Genomic DNA, 19914 nt, shown 5'->3' with positions numbered 1-19914 from the left:
CATTTGAATTTCATGGTTGAGTTGTCACAATGTGATTGGCACTATGCTTCTTGAAACTTAATTAAATGGACCCCATGTTACAGTTAGGGAAGGAACTGGCCTCAGGATTCTCTGAGCTGGATTTTATGGTACTTGCTGGCACATAATTCAGGCAGCTCTGGAGCCTGTGCCTTTCTCTCTTGCTGAGTATTGCCTTTCCCCTTTGTCCTCTTTGCAGACAAACCCACTGTGGGAATCCGCTCTTCCTGTGACCGTCACTTGCTGGCAGCTTCCCAGAATCGTATTGTGGATGGAGCAGTCTTTGCAGTGCTGAAGGCTGTCTTTGTTCTGGGTGTGTACCTGAACCTATAACCGTGTTTTTCAGGGGAGCGGGAGAAGGGCACTGTGTTGTTCATGCTGGCTGTGCAGAAGGCCAGAGGAGATCTGTTTTGGTGAATGTGGCTTGTCTGTAGCTGTAAACATGCTTTGAGTGTGTTGGCTGCAGAGAGGTCACTGATCACAGGGAGGGTTTACAAAATCTCAAGATGTTTTCTGAGTCAGGCTCTGTGGTTAGAGTTTTTGATTATGTGACACTTGTGCTTTCCTTTTAGGAGATGCAGAGCTGAAAGGCTCTGGTTTTTCCCACCCTGGAGGTGTTGATGATCTCATGGATGATGAGCTGGGCACCAGGAAGGCCGGTGGTCGGGTAGTAACTGTAGAAACAGCCAGCTTGGATATTTATGCCAAGTATGTGCTGAGGAGTATATGTCAACAGGTGAGTCTCTCCCATCTCCAGGTGTGTCCTATCCCTCCAGCAGACAGATGTATCCCATATGCCTTTCCTCAGTTGGGTTTGGCAGGTATTTCTGTGAAAGATCAGTGGAGAACCTGCAATGTTTCTGTCATGTGGCAGTACTGAGGATTGCTCACTGCTAGCAAAGCACAGAGACGAGCAGTGCTCAAGAATTAGGTGTTGCAGTATGCAGGGACTGCATCCCCTTTGCTTTGGCAACAGCACAGGGCTCCTGTCCAAGGAGGGGAGTGCTGGGAGTGGTATGCTGAGATGTGTGCTGAAGGCAAAGAAGATCAGCACGAGAAAGACAGACAGATGGTTTATTAAAATGATAAATGGTGTCTTTCAGGATGCAGCTGAAGTGTTGCTTGCAGCTAGGCTGTTAATGTATCCCTGGGCTTTGCATGGCCCTGTTTAATTAATTAAAACAATGACAACAAAAGCCTTTTGCTTTGCCTAATCTGACAGCACCAGTATTTCTATTCCTTTGTGGAAAACTGACATTTGAGGAGCTGAAACCTGGCTAATAAGGTTGCAGAGTAGAGTAGCCATGCAGTATGAAAATGGATGTTGAAAGGTATCCTTAGCCTTGGTTATAAGTTTATTCTCTCAGCAGGAAAGATGTGGTTTTACAATCTGAAATCTGTATTTTATATTACTAATGTGTAAACCCACCACTGGTGCTGTATGTTGTCCTCATGCTGTTTATTAATTGGCTGACTGCATAGCAATGTTACGAGCTTAGCAAAAAGGAATTGGAGCCACCTATTTTTAAATAAAAATTCAACATGCTTGATGCCACTTAAAACCTGACTGTAGCATTTACAGAAGTAGATATTCCCTTGCTGATCAAGTCTATGTAGGAGGGACCCAAAGTAAGTCAAGTGTTTGTGCACAGCCGGGAGTAGCAGTGTCAGGTATCACTGCCCATACCAGTTGTTGGCAGCACTGGTTATGTAGAAGTGAGCACTCCAGTAGACACCCATGAGTTACCACAAATGGTGCCAGAGCTCCTGCAGGCTTCCTGCAGCTGTAAAGGGCTGGTAAAGTGCTGTGTTTAATAGTAACACCTCTTCTGTGAGCAGTGAACTTGCACTATCAATGCCTTAAATTATAGGTTGTGATTTCTCAGTCTCAGGTTCAGGTACATATTTTACAATAGACTTCATTGTGAGGGGATGGGGAAAAGGAGCAGATTATAATTAATTTAAAGGTTTCTTCATAGACTCATGGAACCGTTTGGGTTGGAATGGACCTTAAAGATCATGAGCAGAGACACATCTTCACTATTCCAAGTTGCTCAGGGCCCTATCCAACTTAGCCTTAAATTTTCCCAGGGATGGGGCATCCACAGGTTCTCTGGGCAACCTGTTCCAATGCCCACCTCCCAAACCTGTCCAAATCCCTCTGGCTGGCATCCCTTCCCTCATGTATGTCATTCGTTCTTTATACCAATAAAGCAGATTGGTAATGAAGTCTGAGTTCTTGTAAGAAGCTGAGCAAGTGATTAAAAGAGTTCTTCCTAAGGATGTGTGTATTACCTAGGCAAGAAAGAGAAGATTATTATCAAGAGATTGTGATGTAGTAACACTGAAGTGGAGAAATGCACTAGGCAGTGGAGAGGTCACCACATCTCATGTGCAAACTGCATCAGGAATGAAGATGATGATCTAGGCTGTGGCTTCACGAGGATTTCTAACCAGAGTTTTGACCTTTTCAGTCTTTGTGCTTCAGTGTCTTAGAGTGCTGCCCACTGCTGAAGAGCCTTTCCAGCTTTTTAGGCATAGCACCAGCACCTGTGCATAATGAACTGGATCCTAATCTCTTCTTTTGTTGTCACTTCTTAGTGGAACAATCCTCTGATCAGGCTTGCTCTGCAGATGCAGAAGCGCTTATGTAGCAGTCCTCTGTTGATTTTAATTTAATGAATTTGCCTCATTATAAATAAGAAAAATTTTTGCACTAGCAAGTGCTGCAGGTTAACTGTACATTGAGTGAAGTACCTTCCTCATGTTTGGAAACTGATGCCCTTATTATCATACATTTAGGGGGCATCAGCTGAAATCATGAGCCTGACAAGTTTTCTCTCTACCTTCTCATAATATGTGACTTTATAAGTGGCTTGTATCCGGTCGGTCATTTTCCTTCCCAGAATCTGAGAAGTAAAGTAATTGTTTTTTACTAAATAAGGCAGTGTGTTTTCCATCACTATTTGGGAATTAAGGTGTGTGCTTTTCCTCAAGACACGTTCTGGTTTAGTGCTAGCTGCAACCCTGAGTTACCTAACTTAGGACAGCTCCAGAGCTTTGTTGTGCTGGAAATAGACCAAACAAATTTGAGTGACGACTCCTGATCTTCTCAGTCCAAGTGGCAGTGTTGAGGGAGCCTGAACATGGTAGTGACTGTATACTGTTAATTCACACCAGTATTTTCTCAAAAGAAAGAGCAGCTACTGTATTTCATTACTGCTGACTCGTCAGAGTTTGTTTCCTCTGTTCTGATTGCTGTGCCTGACGCCTGCTGAATCAGGATAGTACAGTTCATGAAGAGAAATGATTATCAGGCATAACTGCATACTAATAAGGCTTTTATGATTTTGATGTGTTCCATGCATCTCTCTGAGACTGAAAGCAGGGGCGTTGGTTTGGAATCAGACATCAGTTTGACTGTGCTGACTCTGCCTTCGTCTTGCAGGAGTGGGTAGGAGAACGATGTCTGAAGTCCCTATGTGAAGACAGCAATGACTTGCAGGATCCTGTCCTGAGCAGCACACAGGCCCAGAGGCTGATGCAGCTGATTTGTTATCCACACCGGCTCCTGGACAATGAGGAGGGAGAAAATCCTCAGCGGCAAAGGATTAAGCGCATCTTACAGGTGGAGGCTACTGGCAGAATCTGTGTCCTAGTAATTGCCTCATGTAAATGCAGCCCTCTGAGGGGTCTGACTCTCATTATGGTGGGACCTGAGGGTGTGGATTGGTGTAGTCTGAACTGAGATAAGGAATTATATGAAGTATGTATGTGTGTGCGTTACAGAATTTGGACCAGTGGACCATGAGGCAGTCCTCGCTGGAGCTGCAGCTCATGATTAAACAGACAGCAAGCAATGTGAGTTTCTGCTCAGAGGGGATCATACAGGGGAGGATGAAGTGGCTGCTTGTGAGTTGGTGGGGAGGTGACCTGGCAGAAGTGGGGATAGGAAGGAAGTAAATAATGAGGGAGTCAGGCCTGTGAAAGCCAGGCATGAGAAGGAAGCAATGAGCCTGAGACCCCAGGAGCCGCAGCCGTGGGGAAGTTGGCAAACTGAGTTTGCGTTTAGTTGAAATGTGGAAGCTGTAGGTGCTCTCCAAGAAAGACTCGACTGTCTTTTTCTTCCCTACCTCCAGGAGATGAACTCCTTGTTAGAAAACATAGCCAAGGCCACCATTGAGGTATTCCAGCAGTCAGCAGAGACCAGCTCTGCTAGCTGTACTGGTAACGGAGTCAACAATATCAGTAGCTCGACAAGTGCTACACCTGCCAGCAACAAATCCAAACCCATCCTCAGGTAGGTGTAGAGCCAGCATGCAGCTCTTGTAGACAAGTCTGAATCTTAAATTGCATTGCAAACATCTCTCCTCTCCTGTGTTGTCACAGCTCCCTGGAGAGGTCAGGAGTGTGGCTGGTGGCCCCTCTGATTGCCAAGCTTCCAACATCAGTGCAGGGCCACGTGCTGAAAGCTGCTGGAGAAGAATTGGAGAAAGGACAACATTTAGGGTCATCATCCCGCAAAGAGCGGGACCGCCAGAAACAGAAGAGGTGAGTGCAGGGGAAAGGGCAGGCAGTGTTTGCTGTGCTGGTTGTCCAGCCTGGCACTGTAGCTCCTCTGTTCTCTCACAGTATGTCCCTCCTGAGCCAGCAGCCATTTCTGTCACTGGTGCTGACGTGCTTGAAAGGTCAGGATGAGCAGCGGGAAGGCCTCCTCACCTCTCTGTACAGTCAGGTCCAGCAGGTAGGGGTCTTGTTTCTCCCCTCACTTCCCTCAGGAGCTCACCCCTCCTGCAGACAGGCTCTGGAGCATGGCCTCAGAGCTGCTGCTTGTCTTACCCTGTTTGGTATAGGGAGCTCGAGCTGACCATTTTTGCGTCACCAGACAGTGAGTGGTACAAGCTGCTCTCTCTAAGCTTCAGCATACAGCTGGTGAGGTCTGTCCTCTCTTCTGTATTTCTTAGATTGTTACGAATTGGCGAGAAGATCAGTACCAAGATGACTGCAAAGCCAAGCAGCTGATGCATGAGGCCTTGAAACTGCGGCTGAATTTGGTGAGCAGTTGCAGAAAAAGAGCTTAACCATCTGGGGTGAAGAGTTGCCTGCCTTTTTTTCCTTTGGAACAAGCACACACTGGATGGTCTATATATGTCCTGAGGCAAGGAAGTAGGAGAGACACTTGTGCTGTTTCTAGGTCTTGAGCCCTGAGGGGGACAGGGTGCATGAATAAACTCCCTTGCTCTGTTTTATCAGATGAAATCCAAAGACTTGGTCTCTTTTGTCGATGTGTCTTCCCCTTTGAGCGCCTTTGCAGCCCACAGCACTACTGCTTGCATCTGAGATTTGGCTGCTGACAGCAGTCTCCCTCAGCTCTCTGTAGGAGTTAAGCTCCTTCAAACTCTGGGTTAAGCTCCTTTCTCACTTCAAAATCTCAGTGTTTCTTGGTGTCCTTGTGACTAAACTCCCTTTCTCTGCCAGGTGGGAGGAATGTTTGACACAGTCCAACGCAGCACACAGCAGACAACTGAATGGGCCGTGCTTCTCCTGGACATCATCAGCAGTGGCACTGTGGACATGCAGTCAAACAAGTAACTTTCAGTCTGACTTCTGGTCTATACACTAGGCAAGGGAGGCTGTTATTAGCATGGCCCTGTTTCTCGTGTGAGCTGGCTGTGTCTCTAGATTATCTGTCAGAAGCAGCAGTTGAAAGAGACTTCAGAGTAATAGCAGGCTACAGCTGAGGTCCTGATAGCCAGGTGCTCTCTGACATGTTCAGAACAGACTTGGCTTTCCAGATGCAGAGAGATGTGCAGGGGAGAGCTGAGTCTGCTTTTTAGAGGTGCCGAATGGATACGGAGGAGTCCAGTCTTAATTTGTGATACTGCACCTAACTCAAGTGGGAGTAAAACTCAAGTGTGATGTATAAAGAAAAGGAGGATTAGTGTGGGAGGTTATTCTGAAGACTGACACTTCTGAATGTGGGTGGAAGTCTTGACAGTCTAATCGTGTTTGGTGTTGCAATGATGGCAGAGGCTTTTTTATCAGCTTTTTAGGTGACTGACCTTTCTGTTCTGACCAACAGTGAGCTCTTCACCACCGTGCTGGACATGTTGAGTGTTCTCATCAATGGCACCCTGGCTGCTGATATGTCCAGCATCTCTCAGGGCAGCATGGAGGAGAACAAGCGGGCATACATGAATCTTGTCAAGAAACTCAGGGTGAGGGACACCAGGCCCTGTATGGGGACCAGAGTGGGCTGTCTTGTGGTTGTCCTGCTATGCAGATTTACCTGTGTCTCATGAACAGTACCTGTCTTGTTTCTGCTGTTTAGATGAAGTAGTGAGGGTGGCCCCTATGACTCTGTAGGCCTGAAGGGTGCAAAGGTGAGAAGTAATGCAAGGATGGAGCCAGTACCAGAAGTGGCATAGGTGGGCTTTGGATGGTTTTTCCTGAAGATTTCTTTTAAGTCCTCTCTGTTCCACTTGTGCAGAAAGAGCTGGGGGACCGTCAGTCTGACAGCCTGGAGAAGGTGCGACAGCTCCTGCCACTTCCCAAACAGACCCGAGATGTCATCACCTGTGAACCTCAGGGATCCCTCATTGACACTAAAGGCAATAAAATAGCTGGCTTTGATTCCATCTTCAAGAAGGAGGTAAGTGAAGCATTTTTGTCTGTATCACAGCTCCTGAGTGCAGGTGTCACCTTGTCCTCTGCTGCCTTAAGTCTGCACAGCTTGGGAGGCATCTGTATGCAGTGCCTGATTCCCTGACGGGCTTGAAGTGGCTGGCTGCACGTAGACAAGCTGGCACATAACCATGTCCAAAAAGGGCAAAGCTAGAGTGTTAATGCTCGGTGATAGCACACTGCTGTGACCTGAGATGTTAACTAAATTTGGGGGTTGTATTTATGGTTATGTGAAGTGCAAAGAGAAACACATAATCCCCGTCACGTAAGTTAATGGGCAGAGCCAGTGTGCAGGAGACTGGCAGAGATGGAATGAAGGAGACTAGACAGTTGTTGATGAAGGCTTTTAGAAATGACTGCTTTGCCACCTGGAGGAGCAAGGACCATTAGCAAGGGCTCAGGCTGGTTACTGAGAGATCTGGATTAGAGCCTGAAGAAAGCACAGAGTTACCTGTACCCTCGGAGGAGCAACAACAGGGACTTGAAGCTTCTTATCTCTTTTGCTTTAAAGGGTTTGCAAGTCTCTACAAAGCAGAAGATTTCTCCTTGGGATCTTTTTGAGGGTTTGAAGCACTCAGCCCCGCTCTCCTGGGGATGGTTTGGGACAGTCCGGGTGGATCGCAAGGTGTCCAGGTTTGAGGAGCAGCAGAGGCTCCTTCTGTATCACACACACCTGAAACCCAAGCCCCGCAGTTACTACCTGGAGCCATTGCCACTGCCCCCTGAAGAGGAAGAGCCTCCTACACCTGTGGCTTTAGAGCCAGAGAAGAAAACTGCAGAACCAGCCAAGGCTGATAAAACAAGCTCCAATCCTGCCGCCTCCACTGAAGAACGCAAGAAGAAACAGAGCAAAACCAAGAAACGCAACCAATCTGCCAGCAAAACTGAGGTAATGGAGTGTCCAGCTGTGGATGTCCCATGTCCACCATTCCTAGTCATAAAACACTCTTTAGAGTCTTCTTGAGGAGCCTGAGAGTGGTGTTACATTGAAGATGTGATGTATTTCCTCTTAGCTGGGAGTACTGGAGCTTTATCCTGCTCTTTAGCTTTGGGCAAGGCAAACACTTTCCTAATCCCTCATGGGAGGAAAGGAGTCTGCCCAGCTCAGATAACATCCTTGGCTTCCTCCTGTGGACTTTCAAACTCTTTAATGCTCTTCCTCCATTCATGAATTCCCAGCTCACATTGATCTTCCTTCCTGCTTGGTCTTTGCAGGACTTTGTGCTGGGCCCCAGCCGAGGGGTCTCATATGGAGTTGGTATGCCTACAGATCTCTTGCATCACCAGTCAGGAAGCACCATGTCAAGGCTGGCGTATGGGCAATCACCAGTGAGTCTCTATGCCCAGAATCAGCCTCTTCCAGCAGGTAGGTGCACAGGAGAGCCAAAAATATTTCACCTCTTTGGCAACCTTTTCTCTTAGATGGTCCTGTGCAGGTCCCTGCACTTTCTCCTTTTGCCTGTGATGTCTAGGTAGAGTGATGAACAGTCATTCTGGAGCTATGAGGTGCAGCAGTAGCTGTGACTGCTCTCCCTGTTTCTCTTCCTCTTGCAGGTGGCCCTCGCCTGGACACATCCTACAGACCGGTACGCATGCCACTGGGAAAACTGGTTCAGAGTCGCCCTCCCTACAGCGGTGTGCTGCCTCCAGGGATGGGGAGCATGATGGGCATTGACCCCTCCTACAAGCCAGCAGTGTACAGGCAGCAGCCTCCAGTGACCCAAGGACAGATACTGAGGCAGCAGCTGCAAGCAAAGTTGGTAAGTCAGAGCTGTGCTCTTGTCATTGCTGACTGCACAGTACAGCACGGCCAGGCTGTTTGGTGCTATCCCTTTTAGCCAGACCTGCCCAGCTCTGGAAAGATGTTGTTTCTTGTGTCTGTTCTTCTGGTGCTACCTGCTTTGTGGGCCCGTGTCACTGACAGTTGGAGGAGGTTGTCACAGGCTGGCCACTGGGGAGTGAGAGGGGAATGTCCTGGCTGGGGCTGGCAGGATTTTTAATGCCCTCTTTGTCCCAGGTCAGGGTTGGACAGAAGTCATGAGCAGTGCCTGCTGTGCAGCAACCTCGTAGGTTAAGCAATGAAGCCCCTTGTCTGATTTAGTGGGAACTGCTGAGAAGAGAGCAGCAGTGTTCCTGCCTTTTGGAGATGTTGGAAAAAGCTCTTGTCTCTTGCCTTCCAGCAGGGCCAGGGCATAATGGGCCAGCAACCCGTGCGCCAAATGGCTCCAACCCCGTCCTACGGAGCTCTGCAGCCCTCCCAGGTAAGTGACTGCAGGTAGGGCTGGAATCTGGCTGCAGCACAGGGGCAGCAGCTTTGTTCTTGCTGCTGAACCCTGAAAGCTCTTGGCTCTTCTCCCTAGTGAGCTTTTCTGTGACAGCATTTACAGCAGGCTGATGTCCTGTATTCTGTATTCTTTTTCACCCCGTGACTAAAAAAAGCCTTTTTGTTTCATTTCAGGGTTACACTCCTTACGTCTCCCACATAGGCCTCCAGCAGCACCCCTCCCAGTCAGGCACGATGGTGCCTCCTACCTATTCTGGCCAGCCCTATCAGAATTCTCACCCCAGCTCTAATCCTGCTCTAGTGGATCCTGTTAGACAGATGCAGCAGAGACCAAGTGGCTACGTGCACCAGCAGGCCCCTGGCTATGGGCACACCTTGGGCAACACACAAAGGTACCTCCTGCCTTTAATTTCAAAGGAAGTTAAGGGTTTCCCTGCTCTGCTCACACAACTCTAACAGCAAACTGTGAAAACCCCGTTCTCCATGCTGTACTTTGTTTCCTCAGAAAAACATCTTTATCCAGCTTTCTGTCCAGGGAAGAAACAGAGAGATAGGATGACATTTGGAAATGCTAGTTGCAGGCAGGAAACTGTGTTACTAGCCAGAGAAAGATGGCATAGAAATGTAGGAGGAAAAAGTTACCTGGGAAAGTTAGAGTTTTGGTTTTAAATCTAACCAGCAGATGACCATCAAAGGGCTAAATCTGAGATTTCCATTGTTCCTGAGCAGGCATAAATCCAGCAGGAAAGCCATGCAGAGCAGATGATGACTGTTACTTAGGGCTTCTGGAAAAACAGGTTGTATTAAACCCTTGAGAAGCCCTTGTGTCCCTCACCTTTCTGCAGAGACAGCATGGATTGCAGGGGGCTGTTGGGGCTGTCTCATTGATGTCAGAAGTTGTGTTTGGATTAAAGAAAGCTGGCTGCCAGTGAATCCTTTACTCCTTGAGCTTGTCCTTTTCTCCTGCAGGTTTCCTCATCAGTCAATACAGCAGACCCCCATGATGAGTGGGATGAACCATTTGGGTCCACAGGGAGTCCCCTCAGGAATCCGACCCAGCCAGATCCTTCCTGACCAACAGCAGCAGCAGTACCTGAGGCAACAGCAGCAACAACAGATGCTGAGGGTGAGTGGTTGCTGACAGGAGGAAGGCTGCTGGAGCTGGAGGAGGCTTGCCCAGTGCTGCTTACCTCTGCCCCTCTGTGTCAGGAAGGATGTCCCTCTGTTGGGGGCTGTCTGTGGTAATTTGCTAGGCAGTTTTCCCTTCCTCAGAGCTGGCCACTCCTGATGGAGATTCCTGCTGCACTGCCTTGTGCCAGTCACCCAGCATGAGCTAAAAGGCTGTTCAGTCCTCTGGCCTGTGTCCCACCTCTTCCTGCTCCAGCTGAGCCAGTAGATTGTGCAGAAAGTTAGCTGTTGTACAAGTGTGGCAGGAGCTAGAAGCAAAGTGAAAAGCCCCCTGTCCAGAAAAGAGCGGGAAAGTTGTTCAAGATCACCTTTAGAGGCATATCTGCTTTTCTGAAGATCAAAATAAGAATTGGTTACGGTTTCCATTGGCAAAAAATCTGGCATGAATCAGTCCACGTACTCAGTTTCTTACAGCAGATGGTGAAAAACTGATCCAAAGCCAACTGTTAGACCCAGCTCTCTAGCTTCAGAGAAGATTCCAAGGCATAAGTCAACAGCCATGAGTCTTCCATAGGTTTGCATTATGATCTTATGAATATTAAACTCTTACGTGAAATAAAGATACTTTTCTAGGAATTACAGAAATGTATTAAATTGACAGAGAAACTCAAATAGTTTAATTGATGAACCCAATGCCTTATGACAAAGCCTAACAAACCTGTGGAATATGGGGAGACTTTGCATGGCACAGAGTGCTGAGTCTTTTTGTTCAGAGAGCGGCCTGAACAGGACAGTGGCTCCTGCAGAGATCTGCAGTCAGCAGTATCTGAGAATTGCTGCCTTGCACTGGACAAGAGAACTGCCTCTGGCATGGTCAGCAGCTTTTAGTCCTTTCCGTAAGTAGCACCCCCTGACTGTTCACTTGGAGTTTCTTTTAGCGTTCTCCATCACTCATATTTAGAAGAACATGCCTCATACAAATTGCTGACACTTCTCCTAGCTCAGGAACTTCATGTATACTTTCAGCTTTTAGCTGACTTTGCTTGGTTGCTTAAAAACCCCACAAAGGTGGAGTGCCCAAGCTATCCCGTTAGTGTGACTCCTGCGGTGTTACTTGAGGTGTGCCAGGTGCCTCAGCTGATTTTCATGGAGCAGTGGCTTCTGGAAAGGATGGGTGGCCTTTTGACTTCTTATGTGGGTTGGCAGACAGCTGTTGCAAGAAGACAGGACATGAAATTGATATCCTGGCTCACTTAGTTACCTGCTTTCTTGTGTACCCAGCTCACAGCATCCATGTCAGGAACCTGTAAACATACTGGTAGAAGTTGGAAGTCTGTTCTAGAAACACATTCCCTTTGTCTTGAATCCTTGATCCACTGTGTTTGTGACTGATTCTTGTATGAATTATTATTGTCCACTATGTCCTGTTTACTGGCTGTTCTTTCTTGCTGTTATTTGCCCAATGTACATTCCTAGGGAGCACTTGCAGCCTCCAAAGGTCAGGTTTTCCCAACCTTCTTTCATAAGACATTGTTTCTTCTCCTGATTGTATTTTTGTTTGTTTTCTGAGTCTGTTCAAGGTTTGAACCTTGTCCTTTTGAGCCACTGATTGGAGCTGTACCTACCATCACCACATTGGGTTTGTTATGATAGCGTTAGTATTTTTTTAATTTCTGCTAGGAATTTTTTTTTTCATCTAGAGTTAAAAACTGTATTGACAGATGGGAGAATTGTCTGAAAATTAGGAGAAATGAAAAACCTTGAGATTTATGGGTATGTTCTGACTCAAACACACAGAATATTCTTCTCAGCATAACTAATTCTGTAAACATTTGGTTTTGAGCACTGAATCCAGTTTTATCCACATCCTTTTATTGAAGTGTAACACCAGCTGTCATGAGTGGCAGGGAAGGACAGCAAGATAAATTGAAGACTTGGGGGACATGACAGAGAAGGAAGGTCTGAAATAGTTGGATGTGTTGCATTAGAGAGGCAAAGACAACAGGGGAGATAAGTCTCCAAATTTTTATCTTTAAAAGAAAGGAAAAAAAAAAAAAATAACCAACCACTTATCTCTTCTTATCCTTAGGCTGTAGGACCAGAAATGGCCTTAAAACACAACATGTGAAATTCAGGGTAGAGATTAGGGAAAACTCCAGTAGTAGGAGTAGCTGACCTGGAGTGGATTGTGTAAGGAGATTATAGGAGCTCTGTTGCTACCTCTGAAAAGAATCTGAGAATGAGTCAGGCAAATACTCATTATTCATTATTGCTGATCTGAACCAGGAGGCAAGAGATGAACCAGCCAGCCTTTTGAGTTCTTAGTTTTTTTATTCTTGCACCTTGTTTGCTCCTAGTAATGACCAGTAGACTCGGGAGTTCTCTTCCTGTCATCTGTCAATACCTCATCTTGCAGAAAACTTTGTTGCTGTCCCTGTATTTCTTGCTGTTTCTCAGCCTGGGATGGAGTCCTGGTGAAATTTGAGCAATTTAGGTGCCTGTAAGGAAAATGGTGTCTGAGGGTGTTCTACTGCTTGGAACATTATTCCTCCTTAAGCCCTTGCTGTGCCCCGGCGCCGTGCACGTTACCCTGACAGTTCCCTGATGCTCCCTTCTCTTTTGTCTTTGCAGCAGCAGCAGCAACAGCAGCAACAACAACAACAGCAGCAGCAACAGCAGCAGCAGCAGCCCCAACCACCGCAGCCCCAGCCCCAGCAGCAGCCCCAGGTGTCCACAGTGCCTCAGCCACAGGCGCAGGGCCAGCCCCCGGGGCTGGGGATGCAGGCTCTTCCCCCCCAGCAGCCCATTGTGAGTGCTCCCTCGGAGGCTGCATCCCCCCTTTCTCCCTCCCTGAGCTTCCCAGGGCCTGTGTGAAGGCTGAGGCTGCCAGCCAGGTGGTGTGTGGCTGTAACTGTGTTCCTCTCTTTGCAGTTCCAGCGCCAGGGCCTTCAGCAGACACAGCAGCAGCAGCAAACAGCTGCTCTGGTTCGACAGCTTCAGCAGCAGCTTTCCAGTAAGCCTGAGTGTTCTTGATCCTGTTGCTAGTCTCCTCCCTGCTGTTTTCTGTTGCAGGTACTCTGGTGTAGAGAAGCAAGGCTGAGCCAGACTGTCTGTCTGAGGACATAAATTAAGCTGGCAGGGAGGTGGTATCAGGACTTAGAGCTATCAGCCCAAGGGGACACAGCAGCAGGGAGGGCAGTGCTTGCCAGCCTGTGAGCAACCTTCCAGACCTTCCTCCTGCTGCCTGCAGAGGGATGAGGGAGCTGAGCCTTTGTAGGGATTGCCACACAGCTTCCCTGAAAGGATCCAGCGTGCAGCTTTAAAATCAGCTGGGGGTATTTGCTCTGCAGGTGACCTCTGAGGGGCACAGGGAGGCTGTAATCCTGGAGCAATCACTTGGTGGATGACCCAGAGACACTGTGGTTGTGTTGTGAGCCAGACAAGATTTCTTGGAGGCGGGAGGGGTGTTCTGGGAAGTGTAGCTGCACACTTGCTGTGTTTGTAGTGGTCACAACAGGGTAATGGCATAGATGTTGTTCAGTCTGGCACTGTACTCCTATAATCTGTATTGAATTACTGGCTGGAGGATCACAGTACAGAATTCAGGGTCTATGCTGTTCCCTTCTGAATTGGCTACTGTCATTGTCTTCTGTCACCTTAGTGGCTTTTCTGCTGTAAAAATGGCGAAAATGCTATGAAAATGCTCAGAAATGGACAGCACAGTTGATAGGTTGGGTTTTTGTTTTATTAGTTTGGTTGGGTTTTTTTTCACTGAGAGTGAGACTGTGCCAGATCTGGTAATATGTGGAGTGGAGGACTTGGAAATGGTTCTTATCCTCGTTCCTTGATGGAAAATTCTTAATCCTTGTGGCCAAAAACCTCCCCAAACCAGGTTGTAATGTGCTAAGCTTCCCACTAGCCTGATAAACAAACGATAAGTCTGTGCCAAAGGATCTCAGCCAGGACATTCAAGTATAGGAAGACCTTGTATAAGAATCTAGATTTAGCAAAACAACCATATTTTTGTAGCCCTTCTGTACAGCAAATGGAGCTGTTGTATCTGGAAAGATGTGTGGATCCAGTGCAGCCTTGTGTCAGCATTCAGCTTCCATGCCACCTCCCCTTGGAAGCATCTGGAGTTCTTATTTGTAATGTCAGGGATGGAGTGGAAAGCAGGAAGTAAACCAAGACCAGCCTGCAGGAGGGGGACAAGGGTGTTTTGGGCTCAGGATAGACTGCCTTAAGAGATTGCAGGGTACCCCTGAATTTCCAGAAGAGTTGAGAAGGCAGCAGGCCAGCCAGGTTACACTCGTCTCCTTTTACTTACGGGCTTAGGGTCACACGTGCTGATGTTTGAGGAAAAAGAACTACAGAATTGTATGTATCAGACAGTACTCATACATACTGTGAGCACTGTAAATCACAAAACAGCAGTCCCAGCAGTTTGGAAGTTCATGAGGTTCTTGAATGTAACTTTACCATGTTTCCTGCCTTTGTGCCATCTGGAAATCCTTTGGGCCTGTATGGAGATACTGACAGGAAGCCAGGGAAATTTTCTCTGAAACCTTTGGTTTCTGGGAGCGCTTTAGGATGAGTGACACTAGTTAGCTCAGCAGCTTGTATGGCTGCAGAAGTTGTGTAATTTTACAGAGCTGACTTTATTTCAAAATCAGAAATAATTAATCCATAAACTCATCCTCCCAGCTACTCGCCACCTTTCAGGGCTTTGTTATGGTCCTCCAGTTGCACCATGAGGGATGGAGAGATTTTCCCTGCAAACTTCAGGATCAGGACTAGTACATATCTCTCTCTTCCTGAAAGAATGTGGGATCCTGGCTGTGCTGCTGCCTGAAGGCTCAGAGAGATCTGCAGCACAGGGAGTACCACAGTGGTTACATTTTCCTCCTCATGGCCTGTGACACTCCTCATACTGCACTGGTGACGTGGGGAGGGGAATCTTTCTTTTCTCAACTACAGCTTGTGATTAACTCTGTCTTGACCTCAACAGATACACAGCCACAGCAGAACAACAACCCATTTGGACGCTACTGACCTGTGGCACTTCAGCCTGATTCAGGAGGGAGATACCACTGTGGATGGACACAGCCTCTTCAGCCTGACCCACACCCTGAGGCAGCCCCCAGCCTCTGTCCTTGTGCCCCCAGTGCTGCTGCTGTCTGTCTCACAGGGAGATGCCAGGAGGAGCATTTTATTGTACAGAGAAAGTGTTTTTACTATCCAGTTTCTACAAATGTTTATGGAGATCCCTTGTGGCTGATAGTCTCCCGTCCCACTTTGGTTTCAGTTTTTACTCTGTTTTTAGTATTTTTGTTAAAATAATGATTAAGACATTGTAAAATTTTGTACTTTATTTATACCAGATGAACTCCATACTGCAGACATTCTCGGATGAATACAGAGAGCTTACTTTGCAAACTGAGTGTGTATTCAGAGCCTTTCTTTCCTCCTCAGCATTCCTCCCAGTTACAGCATCCTCCACCCATGGTCTTCATCTCTTCCTCGGTAGAACTAATGTCTGCATTTTTAGCTTTTGTGAAGGCTAAACAATTTTGTTTGGGAAGGAAAGCTCTTCCCTGTTTATTTCATAAGCTGGTGTTCACATACTTGCAAAGGTTTATACAAGCTTTGTAGGATTTATATGTTGATTAAGGGCTTTACAGGTAGTCCTGTTGCATGTTCCACCAGGACACTGCTATTAAGCTAAGAGGGACTTCAATTGCAGGGTAATTCTGAGCTCTAACAAGCCCAGCTTCCCCCACCACAGCAGTTACAGAGATGCTCAAGCTCCTTACCTCTGCAGTCTAGGAGGAGCTGCAGACTGAGTGCACTCACAGTGCTGCTTCTTGCTTCTCATCACAACAAGGTTTGGCTGATAAGCACCGAGGCTCCTCTGTTAGCTCCTTCCTGACAGCCAGGGTGCTTTCTCTGCATGGGAAATGGGCGTTTTGAACTTCTGCCCTGCTTAGTGCAGCCTGCTGCCATGAGGTCTGATTTTGGTGCTGGCTGCTCCTGCTGTCAGTTGAACCTGGAAGCCACCAGCAGCTTTCTTCTCTCTTGGGTTCTTCCTCAGGAGTTGGACCTGTGGTCCCTGTGGTAGCTTTTCTTCACCACCATCTTCCTTCTGTCCCATCTCTGTGGGACAGGGTGAGGCCACAAGGACTCAGCAAGGAGCTGCACCTAATCTTCATCTGAGGGCAGACAGTTCTGGAGGGTGGGCCACAGCATGAAGGCAAGCTCAGAGAACTGAGGGGTGGCAGTGCCCCTTGTCTTTGGTGATGGGCCTGTGTCTGCTGTCCCAGGAGCTGGAGCTTGAGCCCTTTCCTCGTTGGGAGCATACATGAAGCTGTTCTGCTCTCTGTGTGTGCCTGGCACTGCACCCTCTCTGCCCTGCTTGTCCCCAAACACCTGCACCGATGCCAGGCTCTTGTCCTGTGGCTGCAGGGCCGATGGAAGGTGTTGCTGGACAAGCCTGATGGAAGGGACTCCGTTCATGGGGAGAGAGGGTTGCTCCCTCTGCACCCCTGCTTGTCCCCTTTCACCCCGATCAGCCTGGGGCACAGCTGGCTGTTGCATTCCCCATCTTCCCCCTTGCCGCCAGAGGTGGAAGCTCCTGGCCGTGGCTGTGTCAGGCGGCCCCTGCTCTGTTCCCCTCGTCCTGCCGGGAGGGCAGACACGGAGGGGGCACTCCCTGGGGGCACGGGGCCGTGTCTCTGCCCACGCCGTGCCCCTTTTCCTGCTGTGTAGGGCCGTGGCCGCCAGCCCCCTCCTCTGCCGGCCCTGGGAGGCGGCTGAGCCTGCGCCGAGCGGCGTCTGGGCCGCTCCTCCTGCATGGCCGCCGCGCCGGGGCTGGGAGGGGGCGGCTCTGCAGCAGCCGGAGCGGGCGGGGGGCGGCACGGCACGGCCCCGCCGGCCGGACAGGGCTGCGCTGCGGCCGGACGGGAGTGCCGCAGAGACAGCGCCCATTCGGGGGCTCATCTGTGAGCTCTGATGGGGGTAGCCGGAGGAAGCACCGCAGGAGCGACCCTGCCTTCCTGGGAGAGAGAGGGGATGGGTTGTCCCTTCCTGCTGCCGCGGGACCCTTTATTGCATGGCCCAGCGACAGGGCTGGCCCTGCTCTTCCTCTGGCAGAAGGCGTCCCGCGGCTGTCAGCTGCTTGGCAGGCCGGCTCTGTGTGGGATGAGCAGCGCTCCGGAGCTCTGCCGTGGTGACAGACGCCGGGCTGCCACAGCGCCCGAGATCCCACGCAACCCTCGGTGGCTGCCCAGAGGTTTTCAGTGGGTGCAGGGGGAAGTGGGGACCAGTGCAGGACCTGGTCACAGCACGGGGCTGTCTGGGGAGCCGTGCTCTGCCTGGCCTGGCTACGTGCCTTGCAGCTGCTGTGCTGCACATTAGCGCTGAGCCGCGGCCGTTTTAAGCAGGTCTGACAGCTTCCAGCCCTTCTGCTCCTTCTCCGAGTCGTGGCTAAACGCTGCTGGTGACACAGCCAGAGGCAACCGGGGGCATTTTAATACTCACTGCCCATTGAGTAATGCACACAGCTGCCCTGCTGGGCCACCAGTCCAGGGAGCAAGTGCTGTGGGGGTGTGCCTGTTTGATGCTGGGCTCCCTGAAGGCGATGCCACACGGGCTGTGCCCAGCATCTGAGGAGAAGCCTGGGATTGCAACAATTCCTGATGCATTGGGGTGGATGGATGGGCTGAAGCGGGCTCTGCCCTACACATCCACCCCACGCAGCAGCCTGGCACAGAGGGTCCCCACGGAGCACACCTTGGGCAAAGGTGGCTTGTCAGGCACTGTCAGAACCGGTGTTGTGCAAGAAAATCGAACACTGCTCAGTCAAGCAACCGGAGCAGGGCGTGGAGCAGCTGTGTGAGTCCCCAGCTCTCCTGCAGCGCTCATGGTGTGAACTGGAGCACAAGGCACCGCTGCAGCCGTGCTTCATGACCCCATCCCGGACAGGTTTGGTTGGGCAGCAGGACCAGGGAGCTATGCCTGATGCCCTGCCTGGTGCAGGGCAGCTCAGCATCGGTCCAGGGCCCCCTTCAAGATGATTCTCAGAGCCAGTGAACCCTTATAAGCACAGGGCAGGGTTGTGCATCCATCCCAGGCAGTGCTGGACCATGTTGCCTGCTCAGCGGCATACTTTGTGGCAGCTTGCAGCTCACCCTCTATATTTTTTTATATATATATATATATATTTATAAATAGGGTGAGCTATATCAGTATACCCTATATTCATCCTGTGCGTAACAGGCCAGCAACAAGCTCAGTCAAGCTGCTGACCACCCACAAGCAGTCCCTGGGAAAGGTAGCAGGGCAGGAGAAGCAGGAAAGCTCTGCCCTGCTCTGCAGCAGCAGCTGGAAAGCCCCGGGGCAGGTGAAGCCCAACCTGCACTGGGGTGCAGGGATCTCCCTGCCACTGCACGTTCACAGATTCAGTGCAGGTGCCAGGGGTGTGTGGGAGACTCGAAATCAATTGCTGCCCTTCAGACGCTGCCATGCAAACATCTTGAACAGGAAATGGTGCCTGCTCTGTGAAGGCATCGCAGCTGATGCTACCTTGGCAATGGCAGAGGGAGGCAGCAATCAGATGCATCCATCAAGACCCAAATCCATGCCCTGTTTCGAATGATTTCTGTAATCCCATCAGGCAAGACTGAAACACTGCTATGGGCAGCGGCAGGCTGTAGGAGAGGCGGCTCCTGCCAGGAGGCCATGAGTGGGAGGGGAAAATACCCCCATGCTGGGAAGGGGAATGACAGAGGTGCTGGGTCCTGCTGCGCGGTGCTGCTGGGAGCCTGTGGGGCTGTGGCTGCTGAGACTGGAGCCCGGTGCGTGGCAGGGCTAGGCTGGGATGGGGCACCCCACGCTGAGTACCTGCTGAATCCTCCCTAGAGCCGCTGGGCACTGCGGAGCAGTACGAGAGGCGGGGACCGCTCCCCGGCTGTGGGGAAATATTCCGGGGCTGAGGGGTGTTCCGGCTGCTGTGGGGTGTGCCGGGACAGCACGGCCCGGGGCCGTGGCAGGGTGGGAAGGAACGCTTGCAGAGTGACTGGGGCAGGCACGGGCTGCAGTGGGGCGGGATTCTGTATGCACAGGACAGCGCGGGATGCCCCCGCAGACGGGCTCGTTTGCTGGGGCGCCGCGGGGCGCCCCAGGCTGTGCAGGTGTCCCGGTCGGGAAGGTTGGGGCGACCCCCTCCGCCCAGGGCCGACAGCAGGGCAGGTTTGGGGGAGGTCTGGGGGATCCCGGGGGTGCAGGTGCGGCTGGTGCCGGTACCCGGAGGGCGCGGTACCCAACTGCTCGGCGGGTGCGGCATCCCCTCGGCGCAGCGACCAGGGCGGTGCAGGTGCCGGGGCGTGCGGTACCGGGCCCGGCCGGCTCGGCGGCGGGGCCGGGGGATGTCCGCTCGGGGCGGCGCCGGTGCCGGTGCCGGTGCCGGTGCCGGTGCCGGTGCCGGGCAGCGCGGCGGCAGCGAAGGGGTGCTGCGGGCCGGCCCCTCCCCAGCCCGCCTCCGCCGTGCACGCGCCGCGCGCTCCCGGTGCGGGGTCGGGCCGGACCGAGCGGAGCGCGGGGCAGCCGCCGCCGCCACCGGCATGGCCCAGCCTCGCCGCCGCCCGCCACGGTGAGTGCGCCCGCCCCGCCCCGCCCCGCACGGCCCGGCACGGCCCGGCACGGCCCTGCCCGCGGCGGCCACCGATGGGGAGGGCGGCCGGACGGCACCGGACCGCGGGGCTGGCCGTGACCGCCGCTCCGGCCGCGGGGCTCTCGGGGCGGGG

The 19914-nt window shown here is 50.9% G+C and overlaps 2 protein-coding genes across 7 annotated transcripts in view; both read left to right on the top strand.

The window, feature by feature from the left end:
• Positions 1 to 15550, top strand: part of MED12 (mediator complex subunit 12) — a 35175-nt gene extending 19625 nt beyond the window's left edge. The window contains exons 25-44 of one of the 3 annotated variants that reach the window (XM_040083829.2): positions 218 to 331; positions 591 to 754; positions 3467 to 3646; positions 3808 to 3879; positions 4158 to 4318; positions 4408 to 4569; positions 4651 to 4762; positions 4983 to 5072; positions 5497 to 5606; positions 6101 to 6236; positions 6509 to 6670; positions 7214 to 7591; positions 7918 to 8068; positions 8257 to 8462; positions 8886 to 8963; positions 9161 to 9378; positions 9956 to 10112; positions 12746 to 12922; positions 13046 to 13127; positions 15123 to 15550. In XM_040083829.2, the coding sequence (XP_039939763.1) occupies positions 218 to 331; positions 591 to 754; positions 3467 to 3646; positions 3808 to 3879; positions 4158 to 4318; positions 4408 to 4569; positions 4651 to 4762; positions 4983 to 5072; positions 5497 to 5606; positions 6101 to 6236; positions 6509 to 6670; positions 7214 to 7591; positions 7918 to 8068; positions 8257 to 8462; positions 8886 to 8963; positions 9161 to 9378; positions 9956 to 10112; positions 12746 to 12922; positions 13046 to 13127; positions 15123 to 15166 (2954 nt within the window). In that variant the 3' untranslated portion in view covers positions 15167 to 15550. Of the gene's footprint in view, positions 1 to 217; positions 332 to 590; positions 755 to 3466; positions 3647 to 3807; positions 3880 to 4157; positions 4319 to 4407; positions 4570 to 4650; positions 4763 to 4982; positions 5073 to 5496; positions 5607 to 6100; positions 6237 to 6508; positions 6671 to 7213; positions 7592 to 7917; positions 8069 to 8256; positions 8463 to 8882; positions 8964 to 9160; positions 9379 to 9955; positions 10113 to 12745; positions 12923 to 13045; positions 13128 to 15122 lie in introns of all 3 variants that reach the window. The other 2 variants (XM_040083828.2, XM_040083827.2) reach the window with 2 other exon arrangements.
• Positions 15551 to 18846: 3296 nt separating this feature from the next.
• Positions 18847 to 19914, top strand: part of NLGN3 (neuroligin 3) — a 38313-nt gene continuing 37245 nt past the window's right edge. For 3 of the 4 annotated variants that reach the window (XM_040084093.1, XM_040084091.1, XM_040084089.1), the window contains exon 1: positions 19702 to 19760. The gene's annotated coding sequence lies outside the window, so the exon portion shown is untranslated. Of the gene's footprint in view, positions 18967 to 19701; positions 19761 to 19914 lie in introns of those variants that run through there. The other variant, XM_040084090.1, reaches the window with a different exon arrangement.

Source organism: Hirundo rustica, chromosome 21 (genome assembly GCF_015227805.2).
Source record: "Hirundo rustica isolate bHirRus1 chromosome 21, bHirRus1.pri.v3, whole genome shotgun sequence".
NCBI classification, from domain to species: Eukaryota; Metazoa; Chordata; class Aves; order Passeriformes; family Hirundinidae; genus Hirundo; species Hirundo rustica.
This window is presented reverse-complemented; position numbering and strand designations above follow the sequence as displayed.